General features: G+C 43.0%; 1 protein-coding gene across 1 annotated transcript in view; it reads right to left on the bottom strand.

Moving 5' to 3' along the window:
* Window positions 1-3,494: 3,494 nt before the first annotated feature.
* FAS (Fas cell surface death receptor) overlaps window positions 3,495-18,020 on the bottom strand; it is a 16,618-nt gene continuing 2,092 nt past the window's right edge. Inside the window, exons 3-11 of the mRNA XM_035897408.1 lie at window positions 17,745-17,842; window positions 10,093-10,258; window positions 9,371-9,505; window positions 7,269-7,377; window positions 6,714-6,778; window positions 6,272-6,346; window positions 6,064-6,137; window positions 5,548-5,572; window positions 3,495-4,730 (exon numbers count right to left, since the gene is read on the bottom strand). Of these exons, the coding sequence (XP_035753301.1) occupies window positions 4,315-4,730; window positions 5,548-5,572; window positions 6,064-6,137; window positions 6,272-6,346; window positions 6,714-6,778; window positions 7,269-7,377; window positions 9,371-9,505; window positions 10,093-10,258; window positions 17,745-17,842 (1,163 nt within the window). The 3' untranslated portion in view covers window positions 3,495-4,314. The remainder of the gene's footprint in view (window positions 4,731-5,547; window positions 5,573-6,063; window positions 6,138-6,271; window positions 6,347-6,713; window positions 6,779-7,268; window positions 7,378-9,370; window positions 9,506-10,092; window positions 10,259-17,744; window positions 17,843-18,020) is intronic.

Genomic DNA, 18,020 nt, shown 5'->3' with positions numbered 1-18,020 from the left:
AAAGAGTTATTTTATACTGTCCATGATGCAGCCTTGTCGTTTGGGAGAAAGAGGCTGGTCACGGCAAGCGTGCAAAGTGCAGAGCAGAGACTAAAGATACCAGAACTATATTTCACCAAGCAGCTATGGCAGTGGCAGTCATCTTGCTTATCAGCACAAGAGTCTGCATGGCCTTTTGTTGCGCATGAGTGTCGTTACACAATTTGATTTAGTAGCAGTTCAGAATTTCTTTGCACCTTTACAGCAAATCAGAGGATTTGATTGTGATATTTTAAGAGCACTCAGTCATTGTTCTATTAACAAAGTGATTCGACAAAATGAATCAAACCAGCGACTTAGTTACAGATTTGAAGCCGGCAAGGTTTGCTCTGTCGGTGCATGGAAGAAGCACACAAAGGAAATCAAGTTACACTCGAGTCAGAACGATTCACAAAGAGGTCGTGGGTGCAGAGGATAAGGAGGACCCTCCCGTTGAGTCACGAGGTTCAGAGTAGACCCCATTGCTTTCTAAGCTTCATCTCAGAGGGGAGTCTAGGTGCAGCTAGGTCCAATCTTAGTCTCCGTCTCTGTCAACGGTTTATGTCTAAGGATAATATGTGCCTAGCAGCAGTCTAAGGTTTGTTCACAGTTTTAAGGTGGACCGTGAGATTTTTAGCAGCACTTGATCATTGACTAATTTAACATTCCCAGAGTTAGTAATTAAATGGCACATTTACAGATTACTTAAATTGATTCACACATGCATACACTCACAAACATGACTATATCCATATTTTTCATATATATATGTATATGTAATGTGTGTATATATATAAAACAAGGGTATACCTGCTAAAAATTCCCCTTGAGTTCAGTGCAATACTCACATCAAATGTCTTGGCATTTATTAACAGGTGAGGGTTGAGCCTCAAGGAGTGAAAGGTTTCAGCACAGGCTCCACTGTTGGTCTTTGGTGATGGACCTCCGATTTTAGCAAACTTTAGAGTCTGTGAACTCTGAGAGGCGTCCCACTTAGAGGGAGGCACTGGTTGCAGCCCGCTGCAGTCCAGGAGAGCTCAGAGGGCCTCACTGTGAACCACTGCTTTATAGGGCCATGAGATGATTGGCTTTAGTCATTTGTAAGCTGTCATCCTGACCACGATCCAGCTGGAGGTAGTACCGCTCCGCTTGGGTTGTGACCATGGCACTGCTCTGCTTGGTTTTGACCCAGGCAAGGCATGCTTTGAGGCTGTCAGGGGATAACTGGTGGCTCCTTGTTCTGTCCCCTGCCTTGACCAGTCAACCGGTGTTGCTGGTACGTGCAGAGCCTCTCCCACCTCAGCCACGTAGGAGCTTCTGGTACAATTAAGGGGACTGACCAACCCACTACACAAAGGCCACTGTCTGGCAGGAGTTCCTGAGGTTGTAAAGTGGTTGAAGAGAGAAAAAGGCTGAGGACATACCACCACCACCACCACCACTTTCCTTCTGAGAATGAAAGGTGAGAGCGGAAGGTGAAACAGTCCTAATATAACCTACTTGGTACGGTTTTCCTGTGCAGCCCTTGTTTGAAAATGAGGCCAGAAGCAGGAGGCAATGGAAAGCTAGGTATGTCACTGTGGGTCAGCAGAACCAAATCGCTTTCGGTCCCTGGTCCAGGTTCTTTAAACTTGATCAGATAGCTCTATGCCACGCTGCTGGCTGCAGTGTAGACACATACGTGCTCCTCTGGAAAACCAACGGCACAATATAATCAATCCTCTTATTTGATGCAGAGTGTTCCAGTTAAAAAAAAAAATTATGATGTATGCTAACCACTAGAGTTAATGGCAGTCTGGGTTCAGCCTTGCAGATGTCTCCTAAGGAGAATATGACTCATTGCTCAGGGATTTTTTTTTTTTTTTTTAACCATCCTCGTTATACTGAGGTTGGGAAATTCCAATGTGATGAAAGAAAAAATTCTCATTCTGTTTCACTGCTGCAAATTCATGAGGTTTGGTACCTCAATTTTAAGATCTGCCTAGTTCAGGTTGGTTATACTGATCCACTGAAGCCCTGAGAGGTGGACAACCTTAGTTTCTGGTGGCCAAATGCCTCACTCTCAGAGATAAAGGCAGAAGCCAAAAAAAGCCAAAGTTCAAGTCAGGTACCTGCCAACATACCTTTAAGCAACATTTATGCCTTCCTGGGTGGGACGTGGTACAGGGAGCAGCCTGTCTACCAGGGCTTGTGAGAGCATGGAGCATTCCTTCCTTCCTGTCTTGGCTGTGCTTCTGCATCACTCCAACCCAGGAAAGCCAGCACAGCCTACAGCACTGCTGTGCTCTTTTCCGAAAGGCAGGCATTTTATCCTCCTCTATATGTGGAGCCTGGCCACGATGAGCAAGACGCTGTTGCAGCGTGTCAGACTTGTACACAGACAGCACAGATGCAAGTCATTTACATCATGTTGTGCCTTAATCCATCCATAGGTGCACAAGTCTGGTGCACGGCTGTTAAACCACCCAGCTACAGCAACCTGAAGGTTTTCCTTCGAAAAGCAGCACAGTGTGAGCATTTTGGCAGTACAGTAGTGGCGAGCTGATTGACAAGACATTTAGAAAATGCAGAAAGGTTAGAGGCAAGAGGCTGCAAAATGGGGTAGAAGTTTTTTGCACTCGCTTAGCACCTCTGTGGCGTTGAGACCTGGGGAAGAACTGTACAACCTCAATGGGGCCTGGGCTTGGCAACAGAACATGCTCTGTGTCCTTCAGACCTTCGATGGGTCAAGTCTGTGAAAGGCTTAACGTTTTTGAAGCTAATCTTAAGTCCTGACTTTCCTTTCAGGCTCCTGCTTAAAGCTGTGCACAGATTTCTAGCTGTTTTCAAGGGCCACGCACTGCCCTCCCAGGCACCTCACTTCTAGCAAGGTGAGCTTTTGGAGCAACCCCACGCAGCTGTGTGTGCCCGGTGCTGCCTGGGGGTTGATTGCCAGCACCTGGCACCCTGCTGCGCCACCTGCCCTGCCCTTTCCACACCCCCGGGGCCGGGTGGCAGCAGTCGGACCCTACCCCAACCCACCAGCACAGCCTGGCTGGCAAGTGGGAGCAAGCCCAGGAAGGTCTCCTCACGTTTTGGCCGAGTCTTGACACTGGCTGGAGACTCTCTAGGGAACTGATGGCAGAGCCAAAGAAGACAGTCATCCTGCTTACCATGTGACCTGGGAAAATCAAACCTTTCCAGTGAGGTCTCCTTTTCTGTTGAAAGACTTCGTGAGACTTTGCATAAATGGGTGGGTGAGCAGGAAAGGCCTGGCTGCAAAGCAGCCACCACTGCTCGTTCTTGGAATTTAGGAGCAGAGCCCTCTACACTCTGTGACAGAAGAAAGGTAAGGTGGGTTTTTTTGTGATTTACTAACCAGAGTAAAAGCAAACTTAGAAGTGACATCTATAGGTTGCACTGTAAGAAGGAAAGACAGAAGTCATGAGGTATGTGGATTTTTTGTTTTTTAATGACAATGATGTTTTCATCGTATCAGTTCCTGCATTAGAACAGCTAGTGTTGCACACTTGCTTATGGAGGCTTCATAGCTTCTGCAGGTTGCCTTCCAGAAAGCATGGTTCTGCTGCACTGCTGCAGCTCCTGCTTCTTTGAAGGGTTTCAACATTAGAAAAGGCTTGCAATTATTGCAGAGGACAAAGGAAATAACTATTATACTTAGCACTGGGAGCTTTTGCATAAAAAACTTGCACATATATACACACATATAAATATAGATACAAGTATACAAAAATCTGTATACGCACACACACAGAGGCGCTTTTATACAAGGGAGAAAATCCACATAAAAACAGCAGAATTTAATTACACAGCAACACCTATATTCAGAATTAATCAGATTTATGTTATATATTTTTTTTGTTCAAGTATTCTTCCTAGTACACTTCATAAGCTCTTAATACCAGAGTTTTCCCTTTGAAAAATGCAACATCCCGCAGTTTTAATGTATGCAAAATGTTACATAGATTAAGTAATACAGGACCATACATTTAGATTAAACCTTTTCTTCAAATAATGACTACTACTTCTTTCTTGTAGTGAATCCTATAGCTGGACTTTTATACCTTTCAGGAAATGAGCCATAAAACTTTTCCTCCCAGTTCTTAACAACCAAAAAATAAGCTAAAACATTTCTTAAAGGAAATATATTGCTACAAAAATAATTATTATTCTGTTTTCATAATATAACTTCCTTGAATCAGTCAGAATGACCAATGAAAATGGCATTTAAAAGATTTGTTATTTCTGTTATTAAAAAAATACTAATTCAGTCAGAAATAATTTTGAATGACTGTGCTATGTCTCTTCCAAACTACCAGAACAGGTTTTACTTAGCTCAGCACTATCATTGTAAGAGTTTCTACCTTCCTGAGTGCAGGTTTTGCTTTGCTCAGTGTCATCACTGTAAGACTGTCCCCCCTCCTGACAGCTGGAAACAGCTGCCTTCAATTTTTCCTCAATTTTATCAGCTGCAGCACACATTTTAAACTCTCTCAGGCTGCTTATTAGGGTTCCATAGGCTCCTTTTATCCCATGTCTTTGATACCAGGCTTGAAACAGCTTAATCTTCTGTTCAGATGTATCACTAATATAATCCCGAAGAATTTGATCTATGACAGGTTCTGGTACTTTGTGATTACGAACAAATGTCTTGACTTCTTGGAGTGTCATCTCCTCCACAATACCAGCAATGTGGCTGCTCAGGTCAACATCTACAAGCATAAAAGGAAATTAATGCTCTTGGCACTTATATCTTACTTATATCTCGGTTTTTATCACGTGTGCTCAGAGTTTTCCTATCCAAAACAGATTAAGTTTCAGGTATTCATGACTCGGTATGTTTTATACATGATTTTTTACAATATACAGCGGGTCTGCTTTTACATGTTCCTACCAAAAGCTAGGTAATTCAAATATTTAGGGTGTATCCATATTGCTTTCTGCCACTTGAAATAGAATCTCGGTTCCCTCTGTAACCTATTCTGTCCTTCTCTATCATTAAAGTCTCGTCATCCCTCATGTACCTGTTTTGCTCAAAATAGTGCTGGGAAAGGTCCCAGAACAGGACAGGTCTTTTGTTGTGATACAGCCTTGGAGCTTATGTTCTTTTTCTGTTGTGTTACTACTATGGATTTGCCCTTGAGAATAAGGGAGGTTTGTGTTTCTGCAATCCCACTGCTGGGTGTGGGACTGAGCCATTACTATAATTATCCACCACTCTAGAAATCCAGCTTGCTGCCTCCTAGTGTCTGTACCACATGCAGAACAGAAATTCACCTGTTGTCAATTAGTAATTGCTTCCCATATAACAGAAATTCCTCCTGAGGCAAAACTTTCATGATACCACTAAATGCCTTAATAAGAACAATATGAACTGGCATTTCTTTAATAAGTGTTCACTGTTGTGCTAGAGTGACAGCTCTAGGCAGTGGCAAAGTGTACACAAATATACCCTTTTTTAGTGTAGGATTTGCATGTCTTTTTTTTTTTTTTCTTCTCCTGAATGTTGAGAACTTACTTGTCTCTTACCTGTGCCTATGAGAGGTACATTCTCCTGAAAAGAAGAGCAAGAGAGAATGAGTAGAAGCAAGTTTTGTAAAACACCAATCTTGTAAAAGAGGATAAGCACATTTCATAACACAACTTCTGTAACTTTCTTTTAGTTTTCTCTATGATTCCCCTGTTCTATGAGTGAGGGAACCAGATCAGACAGACAGAGAGACCTCTCTGGACTTGGGTAAGCACCTTACAATTGCTGTTGCCTAACAGTATGCATGGGGACAGGCACCCTGGCTCAGTGGAGGCTTGATGACTTCTGAAGTTTTGATCTTGGTCATGTAACTTAGGGAGTATGTCAACAAATTCTGGAGAAATAATACAGGGTTTCTCTTGCTTCTCCCAGAAGAGTCCTCATGGTGAAATTTACTTCATTAATGTCATGAAAAAGAGGCATGTACATGCTTGGGCAGTCCCACTGTAATTTAAATGGAACAAAGTTCCTTGCATGAAAGATGAGTTTTATGTGATCTAAGCAACAACACTTACATAAGAAACCTCTGGTTTGGGGACTTCTTCACATAGGATCTCCTTGCTAGTAAGACCCTTCTGTCTTCTCTTGTCTGAAACAAAATGGCATTTTTAAAATCCAGGACAGAGTATAGCTCTCCTCTGGACTCCAAGAATACAAAATTGAGTTAGTAGTTGAATATCTTATTCAGAGTATGATAGGAATAAGGAAGAGGAAATTGCTTACAATAGATTATTGCTCCAATTGCTGCTGATAGCAGTAGCACAGTTATCAAAGCAATGGCCCACTGTGGCAGTCCTTCTGTTGGAACATTGGAAACATTATGTGAAAGTTAAGTCAAGAAATGCAATACAGCAACGCACTCTGAATTTTAAACAAGATTGCATCAGATTATAGAAGTGTTTCTGTTGTCTCCTAATGCAGAAGCTATCTCTTTGTTCAAGACTTACCTATCATGAGTGGCCCCTAAAACGGGGTAATAGCTCCTACATCTGTACAGTGATCAAGGGAAAAGAGCAATCATGCTCCACAGGCCAGCACAGGGCCCAGTAGATATGATGCCCTTAGCTGTCAGGAATCACTATGGACCATGGTGTAAAACAGTACAATTGCAATAGACTCTCAAAACACAGCAGATGCTAGACCATGCTTGGTTTTAAAATGGTACCTTTCATTCCACACACAGTGTCTGAAGTTGAAGTACATTGTTTTTCAACTACGCCACTTTCACATCTGCAGAAAACATAAACAAAAATTATTATGGGATTTGTTTCTCTCTTTATAAACTCTGTCAACAGAGCAAATCAAAATCATATAATACTTTTTATCAGCTAAATATTTCATATATCAAGATGTTGGAATTTGGAATTTAATAGGTATGGTAAGGAAATGCATGACAGTGGAAAAAGGTGTGGAAGTGATTTTCTAGAGGTAATAGTAGATCACACAGAGACAACGGGAAAGTTAAGATACTTCATTACATTTTTTGAGAAGTACATACAGACTTGGTGGATGTATGCAAGTTTTTCTACATGCCTTTGGAAGGCCTGCATGGCTGCAGGTTAAAATTGACTGAGCTAAGTCAGCTCAAGAAGCCAAGCGCAAAGGAAAACTACTATGTTTTCCCTGGGGTTATACATTACATTTCTCTCTTGAAATTGGCTAGAAAAAAAATGTGACAACATACTATATTAACAATTTCATATTCAAGGCATAAACTTACATGGTACATGGATCACAGTGCCTACATGGTGCAGAATTGCAAAAATAGTTCTTTACACAGGTGCATTCCGTGTCCTGTTCTGGGGTACAATTCTTTACAAGCTCCAAACCTAAAATAAATTTCTTAAAGTCAGTTTGAAAAAGTAGGCCTCAAAAGCAGGCCTCTGCTCACAAGCTCTTGTCCTCAGACTTACATGCTTTTAGCTCTGCCACTGCTGGCATTGTGAGGCTTAATGGTAAGAATAACATAGCTTTTATAAGGAGCCCTGCTGCCGGAGTACTGGAAATATGGAGATGGCAAAGAGACCTCTGCTGGCCAAGGGCTCAAAAAACCGATCACACGATAAAGTACTTGCTAGAAGAGGACTCACTTGGCACTGCCAAATGTTGTCACCTTCTTTTTCCCATTCAGAAGTGTAAAGCGAGAAGGAAACTCAGAAGATCACGTAACCCATCTCCCTGCTTGATGTCAGAGAAAAGTTACTTACTCTACCTGACAGACAACAAGTTTATCTCTTCCTGAGGACTCCAATGGTGAGGAATGCCACTCTCTCTTTTGGCTAACATATTCCCTGCTTAAGTATCAAAACAAGTGAATGAATTTTCTCTTATCCTTGGTGTCTATGATGAAGCTACCTCCAGCTATGAAAAATTATTTCTGCATTAAAAATTATTCTAAGTATCTACCTACTATGAAAGCTATTTTAATAGGCATATAGAAATGGGAGAGGATTTTTGAGTTATCACATTCCACGTCCTGCTGTAACAGGAAAACACATTGTCTTTCAAAATTTGATGAAGTTCTACTGTGAAACCAGTGTTGAAGCCATTCATGAAAATATCAAACATGAATGATCCTAAGAATGGTTCTCATGGAACTTCAGTGGTAATTTTCCTCCTGCCTGATGTTTTCTACTGACTTCAACTACACTATTGTCCATTGGGACAATGTGACTAGTCATCCCAGTACCCCTTCTTTCCCCTTCGGCTTATCTAATAGTTTCCCCTGTGGCACTGTACAAAATGCTGAATTTTTTTGCTGTGCTCAACTTCATTACCCATCCAAAAATGCTTATTATAATAGCTAATGAGAGGAAAATTTTCTATGCATATGGAGGTGTTACAGGAAGGGGAAAGCACTAAAGACTGATATTCCAGCAGGTGATCTGAGTACAACCATACTGGAGTTCAGAGCTGTCTCTCCACTCACCAAACTAATTTTTAGATACGCAAAACTATCATTCCCTAAATCCAGGTATACTAGAACTACAGGATGCCTGGTGGAACTGGTAGGAGATCAGTAATGGAATTAAAAAAAAAATAGAAAAAAAAAATCTATGATGGGTATTTATGCAACAGGTAGTGAATTTCTGGAATGTGCTGTCCCCCAGCAGGTTCATGGACAAAGGGCTCATAAATGGATACTAAAATGACTAGGTAGGGATGGACCTTCTTATGTCCTTTCCCACAGCTGTGGATGCTGGTATACTTTGCAGGGAACAGACCACAGAAAGCAGATAGGTTTGTTTTTTCTCTAAATAGCATCTCTTGCCTCCACTGCTGAACACAGAATACTGGGGTAGGTGGACCACTGGTGTGACCCAGTAGGGCATGCCTCACAGTCTCATAGTTTGATCCCACACAGCATGTTGAATGTATAAAAGGCATCACTCTATCAGCTCCAGCAATTTTAAATAATATTAATTACATGAAAGACTACAAAAGAAATCACTGGGAATTCTTCCACCCCTGCTTCTTACAACAACCCTCTTCTTTTAAATAGAGGGTGAAGAAGAGAGCGAGCTTTTCTTCCTGGACTCTAACAGTTTGTATGGAGTCTGTTTTGCAAGGACTACTTTGGCTGAGCGAAGGAGATATAAGGAGAAATAATGGACCAACATAGCTGCTTCTTCTTTCTACTTTGTGCTTGATGAATGGGAACTGGGGGATAAACTCATGACTTTGTCAGAAATTTCTTCATGTACTACCAGTTAAACTGGTAGTTATCTGCATGCTACCCACTATTCAGGGATTGTGGAGACTTTTCAGCCAAATCCTCTATCAAAAAAGTCACTGCTAGAGTTGATATTTCTATAGATGTACCAAGTATGCTGTCACATGAACGGCATCTCCAACACTCATCCAAAATGTTGACATGATCCATGTACTCCTTTCCATCTTCACATGGAACACAGTGTTCGCTAATATCTTCTGGGCACTCGATATTTTTAACAAAACCTGTAGAGACAGAAAAACGTGAATTAAGATTTGCAATACCTTTGGACAGAAGCCATCAGCTCTAAGACCTATGTCAGACTTTCTTTTTAATCCCTAATATTTTTTTTATTTACAAATATGGACAGAATCTATATTCTTTATGCATACATATATGCTCTTCAGGAATGTAGTATACATAAGATCTGATTATCCCCCCTCTTCCTCCAAGGAAGGAGTGAAGGAGAACACACCAAACAAAACTGTATGTGCAAAATTGGAAGACCCACGGATATATGCAGTATTGTAAGCAAAAGCCTGTGCTTGCACTTTTTTAACCTCTTTCAAAGATGCATAAGTAGTTCTTAGCTCTTTTGTGACAAGGGTGTTATGTGCAAACTACTATCTGTACTGAAAAGTTACTGGTGCACTGAGCTCAAGAAAGACTTTGGAAGTGTCTGATGTCCTGCAAGAGAAAGATCCAGCTACAATGAAGCATTGCATCCAGGAAAGCAGAGCATGCTGCTTAGCTATCCCAGCAGAAAGCAATTGTGCGTGTGGTGGTTTCCACTCCTAACGACTTTTCAACACAGTCTTATAATGATACTCACCACGTTGACATTTCTTGCAACACTTAACATTAAAATTGTATTCATCTGGGTTACATTTAATTTCCCTCTTAGCAATGATCCTTCTTGCTATTAATTTATTGTATGCTACGCGTATTGGAGCTTCAGTATCATTTTTGCACTGTGTTTCAATAATTAAGACAACCACCTAGGAGAGAAGAATAGCAAGTTATACAAAAAAACTGCCAAGGACTGTAGGTGTGTGTTACTGCTGGCACAGAGTTACATCAGTACCGTTACTCTATTGCTAAACATATTTATACTCACCCCCTTATTATATGTTGTTCACACTTGTGGTCGTTTGACCCTGGCTGGATGCCAGGGGCCCATCAAAGCTGCTCTATCACTCCCCTCTTTAACCGGACAGAGAAGAGAAAAGTAAATCAAAGGGCTCGCGGGTTGAGATAAGGACAGGGAGAGATCATTTGTCAGTTACCATCACGGGCAAAATGGACTCAGCTTGATAAAATTAATTTAATTTATTATCAATCAAAATCAGAGAAGGAGAGGATAAAACCAGCTAAATCTTAAAACACCTTCCCCCACCTCTCCTTTCTTCCTGGGCTCAACTTCACTCCCAGATTTCTCTACCTACTCCCTCCCAGCGGCGCAGGGGGATGGGAATGGGGGTTGAGGTCAGTTCATCACACGTTGTCTCTGCCGCTTCTTCTTCCTAGGGAGAGGACTCTTCCCCTGCTCATGCGTGGGGTCCCTCTCACAGGAGACAGTCCTCCACAAACTTCTCCAATGTGAGTCCTTCCCATGGGCTTCAGTTCTTCACGAACTGCTCCAGCATGGGTCCATAATTTCTACGGGGTGCAGTCCCTCAGGAGCAGACTGCTCCAGCGTGGGTCCCCCATGGGATCACAAGTACGGGCTACAGGTGGGGATCTGCTCCGCTGTGGACCTCCATGGGCTGTAGGGGCACAACCTGCCTCACCATGGTCTTCACCATGGGCTGCAGGGGAATCTCTGCTCCGACGCCTGGAGCATCTCCTCCCCCTCCTTCTTCACTGGCCTTGGTGTCTGCAGGGCTGATTTCTCTCGCATCCTCTCACTTCTTCTCTCTCCAGCTACTGAGCTGCAGCTGGTTTTTTTTCCTCCTTAAATATGTTATCACAGAGGCGCTTCCACTGTTACTGATTGGCTTGGCCTTGGCTAGTGGTGGACACAGGGAAAACTTCTAGCAGCTTCTCACAGAAGCCACCCTTGTAGCCCCCCCACTACCAAGACCTTGCCACACAAACCCAATACAATACTTCAGAAGAGTTAATAGACAATGAGGGCACATATTCAATTTAATGCTTTCAACCCTACCACTACAGGTACTGATCGTTTGAACATTAATGCTTGAGGACAGGCCCACACAGCTGCCTTATAGCAGATGACCTCATACGCCTAATTATAGTGCAAAGCAAGGGAACTCCCATTATTTTCTTGAAGAGCTTTCTCTGGCTCAGCTCACTGTGCCTAAATCTGCCCTTTCTTAGCCTTTCTTCCATAGAGAACTTCCTCAAGTCAAATGCTACCTTTCTTAATTTCTTGCCACCCTACTGTTGCTTGCAAACTGAACGGTGTTACTGCGTTACCTCTGAAGAAAGCACTGTGGACCAGAGGCCAAGCCATTCTTTTTGTCTACTCTGGGCATAAGGCAGGAAAATGAGAAGGATAGATCTGCTGTAGTTTGCCTTCCTCTTGGCAATGGTTTGTGGGGATTTCTGTATATAATTTGCACGCACTAAGTATGAGATGTCTATATAATGGAGCTATGTAATGCTTGTGGGCTGGAGAACTAGATTCCCTCCTAGAAATATTATTATGCAGGACAGCCTGCCTTTACGTAACCAAGTTTCTGCTGACAGTTTGGACTGATTTGAACATTTTCACGATTTATTTTGCTTGTATGTTACTATCTGTGTGGATTTGTAACAGAAAAAATTGAGACAGTCCTTGTCTGGAAGAGTTTGAGGTCTCAACATCTAAGATGATCTCTACATTCACTGTTCTTGCTCCTCTTTAATTAAAAAAATACTGTTTCGTATTTTATAAAAGACTCTTGAAATGTATATACTGAGGAAGGGGGAAAAATTATGCCTGGGGAGAAATGGAGCAATGATATTGTCCTTGGAAAAATGAAAGAACAGGCCAAGTTGTGAAAGAGAGGGATGGTAGGGTACCTTTTTCGGGAAGGAGATTAGTGGGGAATGAGGTGCTATACAAAGAAACTGTCAAATCCTCATACCGATGGTGCACTGTGTGGACTAAAAGTCCTGCTGATTGCAGATTCACTCACATTTCAAATCAGCATGCAGAAGACCTTGAATAGAAGAATTTCTTTTTAATTTTGTCTCGGGTTTGAAAGAGGTTGATTCTGAATGGTTGGTTATCTTTGAATGGCAGCTTAATACAAATTTGACTGTATCTGTTACTACTAACGACAAGGGATGTACATGTTTAAGGAATTCTCTAATAATTTGAGGACCGGTTATTTTTATTATTACACTTCCTTTTTTTTCCTGCCAGAAGGTGATATGTGTAATGGCTGATTAATTCAGTCTTCATGGTTTTGTGTGAAACTGCTGGGGGCTGACCATAACTTTAGTTAGATGCAGAAAACACTTTTTTAAATTATCTTAAATATTTAACTTAAATGGATTTGGATTTCAAACTGGACTCTCAAGTGAAGCAAGTGTTGCCTGTGGCTAATTAATTGAAGTAACCAATATGACCACTGTCTGCTGACTTCTACAAGTAGCCACTTCTGTTGATCCTCTAGTCAGTTCAGAGATGGGAAGGTGAAAAGCATTTTCTTTCCTTAGCAGCCATCTGTTTTAAAATGTATATAAATGTTAGTTACTAGGCTGAAATTAAGCAGGCCTTCCTTTGCACCTGGAGAAGCTTCAGCTGCTAAAAAAAGCAGTTTAGCACTTGAGAAAATGTGGGTATGGACGCTCAGCCCGCCACTTCGCCCGGTCAGCGCTCTGACTTTCTTCTTTTGCTGCCAAAGCTTTGAGGGTGCTCTCCTCCAAATCCCAGTCTAATGATGTTAAAAGGTTGAAGTCAATGGAAGGCCTTAACAGAAGCTGTCAAATGGACGAGCCAAATCAGCGTGACTTGCTTTCCTTTTTGCCTGGGAGAACCGTCTTACTGAAAACTGGGATAGAAAGTCCGATTAAAAATATAATTCCTGAAGCGTAGCCAGGGACGTACGTCCAGCCTGGTTTGGCTGCCCCTGAAGCAGGGTGAAGCCCCGCACCTCTCATGCCGCTGTTGCTCCGCTGCCGCGTGTCGGATGGGGCCGAGGGAGGGGGTGGTCACAGGACAACAGCGGGGGGACATGGGTCACCCAGCTCCGGAGATGGAGGATAGAGACACCCTGACGGGGCTGCCTGCCGTGGGGCCTGGGCCAGCAGAAGGGTCCAGAAGCCAGGCGGTTGCTGGGGCGGGGAGGCCCTGAGGCAGGGTGATGGATCTTTGGCCACCCCAGGGAAGGCGATGGTGCCAGAAGGCTTCCAGCCCTGAAGGCAGGCGGCGCGGCCGGGGCACATGGTGGTCCAAGGCAAGCGCCGCCCGTGGCACGAAGCAGCCGGCGGGGAAATGACTCCTCCGCCTCCCCGCGCTGATGGAGGAACTGTGACTCAGTGGGGTGAGCGGGGAGGGCAGCACCAGCTCCCTCCTCGCCCGCCCTCGCGGCCACACCTGCCAAAGCTCTGCACCCATAGGGGCACCCTGCGTCCTGCTTGCGGCACCCAACCCCCCCTTTTTAGACCAGAGAAGTCAAGCCGGTTTTGGGGGGGTGGGGGAGGAAAGACCTGGGGTAACAGTAAAGAGAAGAGGGAGAGTGAAGATTACCACAGCCCTAACGCGCCCACAGACCACCTGGGCACAGCAGAGAAAGTGAAGGGCACCGGTGAATCACAGAGCACACAGAAAAAAAGAAAACGTCCAGAGAGTCATGCGGAAATTGGGATAAAATGAAAGAAGGAAACATCTTTGTAAATTACTAATATCAGTGAAACGGAGCTGACTTTTTTCTCTGTTTACCGAAGGCCTGCAATCACAGCATGTGCACAGATGCAGCCTTCCCTCACGTGAACAAACCTCTCCACCTCTTGCTTATGCTTTTATACGAAGGAGCTATGCTGATACAGTGAGGGGAGACAGAAACACAACACTTTTTGATGGAAGCCCTCCCCTGCCACTCACGGAGATGAACTTCCTGGTACGCTTACAAGAAGTGGGGATCACTTCTCAGAATTTGACATTTTTAAGCAGCACCAAGCACCTACCTCGGTTCTGCTCACAGGGGTGTCTTACCTCACCTTCCTGTGCAAGGAATAATGAGAAAACCATGGACATTTTTCAAAGCAACAGCCTACTTTTTTCAAACTTTTTTTCTCCTCCTGGATTCACACCCTCTTAAATGCAATCCATTTGCTATATACAAATTTTCATGTGCCTTATAAGAAAAAAAAGTCAGTAGTCATTTAGGTTCCTGCACACACCTTACTTAATTGCTTTCCTTTTGTTGCTCAGCAGCAAGTGCTAATAGCGGAAAGGAAGCACTTTAGGGGCTTTTGCACAGGCAGGGGTGATAGGTGCTTTTTCATGATGTATACATTCAAGCAGCGGCTGTACGTTTGCAGCCTCAAATGACTCACAGAGGCTCTCTTCTACCTTTCTCATCTTAACCTAAAAAATAGTTGTCATATCTAAACTGAAGACTCAGATTGAACTAAGCAGTCAATGGGAATAAAATCAATCAATCAGGGATATCTAAACTTAGCAGCATCCGTAAAAATTATCACGAGCCCAAATTTTTTGGTTTCTCTCCTTTTGCATTGCCCAGGTATTTAAGAGAGCTTTCTACCTCCTCCATCTCCTTCACTCCTAGAGAGTCCTCCAAAATGCTTTCACCAACAGGCATCTCCTAAGGAGACGTGTAAAACCTCTTTTCATCTGTGTTGCCAGGGCAGAGTGACAAGAACTTTAGTTTCTTTGAAAACTTGTGTCATTTTGGGCTTCTCAGACCTCCGATTCTTCCTGTGTCAGCGTGTTCTTTGTAACAGGTCAACTTCCTTCAGCTGAAAAGTTTCAGCAGACCGACCTTATGGGGATGTAAATCTCAGCTTTGGAAGTGTGTGAACATGTTATTTGCATACAGGACTTTTTACAGCTTTACAACTTTTAACCCCAAGAAAAAAAAAAAGTCTCTGCTTTCTCCTGTTATCTTTATAATACATTTTATTTTTAGCAAACTGCTTCTCCCATTTCTAATCCATAGATGCCTATGGATGAGAAGGCTGATGCCTTCAGAACTTGGTGGCCTCTTTTTTCCCACTCCACATTTGTTACATGGGGCAACATGCATGAGATCATCAGGGACTTTCTAAGTGTTAAAAAAGGTGGAGAGGGGATTTTCTTGCTCTTTTGCCTAGTGGGAGCTGAGAAAAACTTTAAGTAATTTTCTGAGTATTCATTTTTGCTTCTGGTACTTTTGACAAACGGTTGCTAGAATTAGCTCTATTTTAATAGTTTTCTATGTAATCAATCTCCCTTGCATTAACCCTGTCAGGATGGCTTTTTCAAAGAGTAAGTAATTTCACACTACTTGTTAAGAGGACTATCTACTCCAGTTCTTTAAATACCATAAGTAACTTCCACTTCCTTTATCTCCAGCATAATTTTTCCCCCATCCCTCTCTTTTTTTAATCCCCACCAAGGCAGGAGTTGATAGTTAGCACCAAAATAGCCACTAAAAGTAGTATTTTGAGTTCTAAAATATTGTATGAGAAGGACAGAAAAAATCCAGTTCCATTTTCTGAAGCCCAGCAGTGGGAGTTGGTATTTCCCCAGAACTAGAAGCATCCTGAGCTTCTTACATTTCAAGTGAGATGCATGTGTTCAGTGAGAAGTCTCAGCTACTGTCCAGTGTCTTACAATAGTCATTGCCCAAATTCAGTCCATTACCGTTTCACATCTCAGCTGGCTCACATGCAAATTACAGCAATATATTGGGGGTGGGGGCTGTATGGTTGTAATTTTGTTTGGGGTTTTTTTTTAATAATTTTGGGGTTTAGGAGTACTGTACTAATGAACACCTAATAGATACTATACAACTTGAGAGAGTTGGAGCAATATTAACAGCTCCCACCTCACTTTGATGATGTTGTGGCTAAGGATAAATAAGAACTGGACAGTGCCGAAATTTAGCAACGCTTCCCCCTCTTCCTTTTGTAACACAGTACAGGATTCTTGTGGCACTTTCTCTTTGTTAGGTGAGCTGCCTCGTAGATAAAGGAAGTTAACAGTGGAAATGCCAGCAGACAAATGTTTCCAGAATTGGGGCCCTTATATTTTTCACTTGAGTCTTGGGTCACCCCATCACTTTATGGCTGTTTATACATATACATATACATTTAAATAGGTGCATTAGTTGCCTGAGAAATGAGAGGGAAGGGCCAGCGCAGTAACGTAGGAGTCCTGTTTGCAAAGGTATGTCTTCTAAATGTCCAGAAAACTGCCTGCTCTGCAGTCATATCAGCTAATTAGTAAATATTTACATAACACTTCACTCTCTTAAGATGGCCTATTCTTTTAGAGTGGGTCTCAAAGTGGTGTGTGGTTTTGCGGCTTGTTTTACAGGGTAAAGTTAGGTGTTTCCTAACTATGTAGGCCATTGCTATTTTGCATGACTGTCCCTGCAACTGCTTCGACTGTAGTGCAACATGGAGGTCCTGGCAAAATCGAGGTCTCGTTCAACAAACTACTTTCACGTTCTGGTTTAATCAAATCAGCATGTCAAATGCGGCCCAGATTTACTGATTTATAAGTAGTGGGACAACATGCTAATAAAAAATAAACCCACATGATTTTTTAAAAATACAAAGTATGTGGGAGTGCTACAGCCTTCCTAAGGGGTACTGAAATTTGGAAAAAAAGTGGAAAATAAGAGTAGAAGTGATATTTATTCTCTAGGAGGAGTGTGATAAGAGAAAGTACTTTTTAATCTTAATTTATATTCTGAATAGTTCCAAGATACTGAGCTAGACTGACATTTCTGCCAGTTGTTTGCTGTTCCTGTACAGGAATAGATAATGCACACTTCTGTCAGCAGATGAAAATCCTTCTGTGCATTTAACTGTGCCCTGGTGCTTTGTGCAGGGGCACAGATATAACCCTCTGAATCACTTTAAATGGTTTGCTACTTGTTATATAGTAAATCAGATCAAAATTTGAGTAATTTTGACCTTAACAACTGATTTTAAACTGCCAAACCCCAAAGCAAACTGCATTCATTAGCAACGTAACCACACTGTGAAGAGAGATAGAACGTGAACTTGGGCGAGTTCTCTCTGAAACAGGTGAGAACTGGGGAAGCAACGTGCATCGCATCCACGCCTCCTGGCAGGTCCCGGCCCTGCTGTGCGGCAGGGCTTGCTGCCACCCGCCTGATCCCCGCCGCCCTGCCCCGGGCTCTCGGAGCAGGGCTGCCTCGGGCCAGCTCTGCCAGAGCGTGGCTGCGTCCGCACGTGCCTCCGTCTCCCGCCCAGGAGCTTGCTGCCACTACAGCTCTTTGGCCCACCTGCGCCAGTGGAGATCCCTGTGCTGCAGGCACTGAAACGCTTCCTTACCTTCCTTGTTGACGGTAGTCCTTCAAAATGAGTGTTTGCAGAGGTGACTTTACTGATGGGAGTTATGACACGTGACCTAAGCTCTGAAGCTGCAGAGACTCATCCTGTGCACCGGGGATGGCTAAGGCAAGACAGGAAGGTTGTCCTCTGCTACTTCCAGTAAATGCTGCACTTCGTGCCACTGGAATTGGGCTGTTTTTCCAGCTTTTCCTGACTCACTGTCGCTAGCGGTTCAAAACTCCCCCGCCACAAGTATTCACTTTTATGTCTCTTGAC

Source organism: Egretta garzetta, unplaced genomic scaffold, assembly GCF_000687185.1.
Source record: "Egretta garzetta isolate BGI_Z169 unplaced genomic scaffold, ASM68718v1 scaffold56, whole genome shotgun sequence".
Classification (NCBI taxonomy): Eukaryota; Metazoa; Chordata; class Aves; order Pelecaniformes; family Ardeidae; genus Egretta; species Egretta garzetta.
This window is presented reverse-complemented; position numbering and strand designations above follow the sequence as displayed.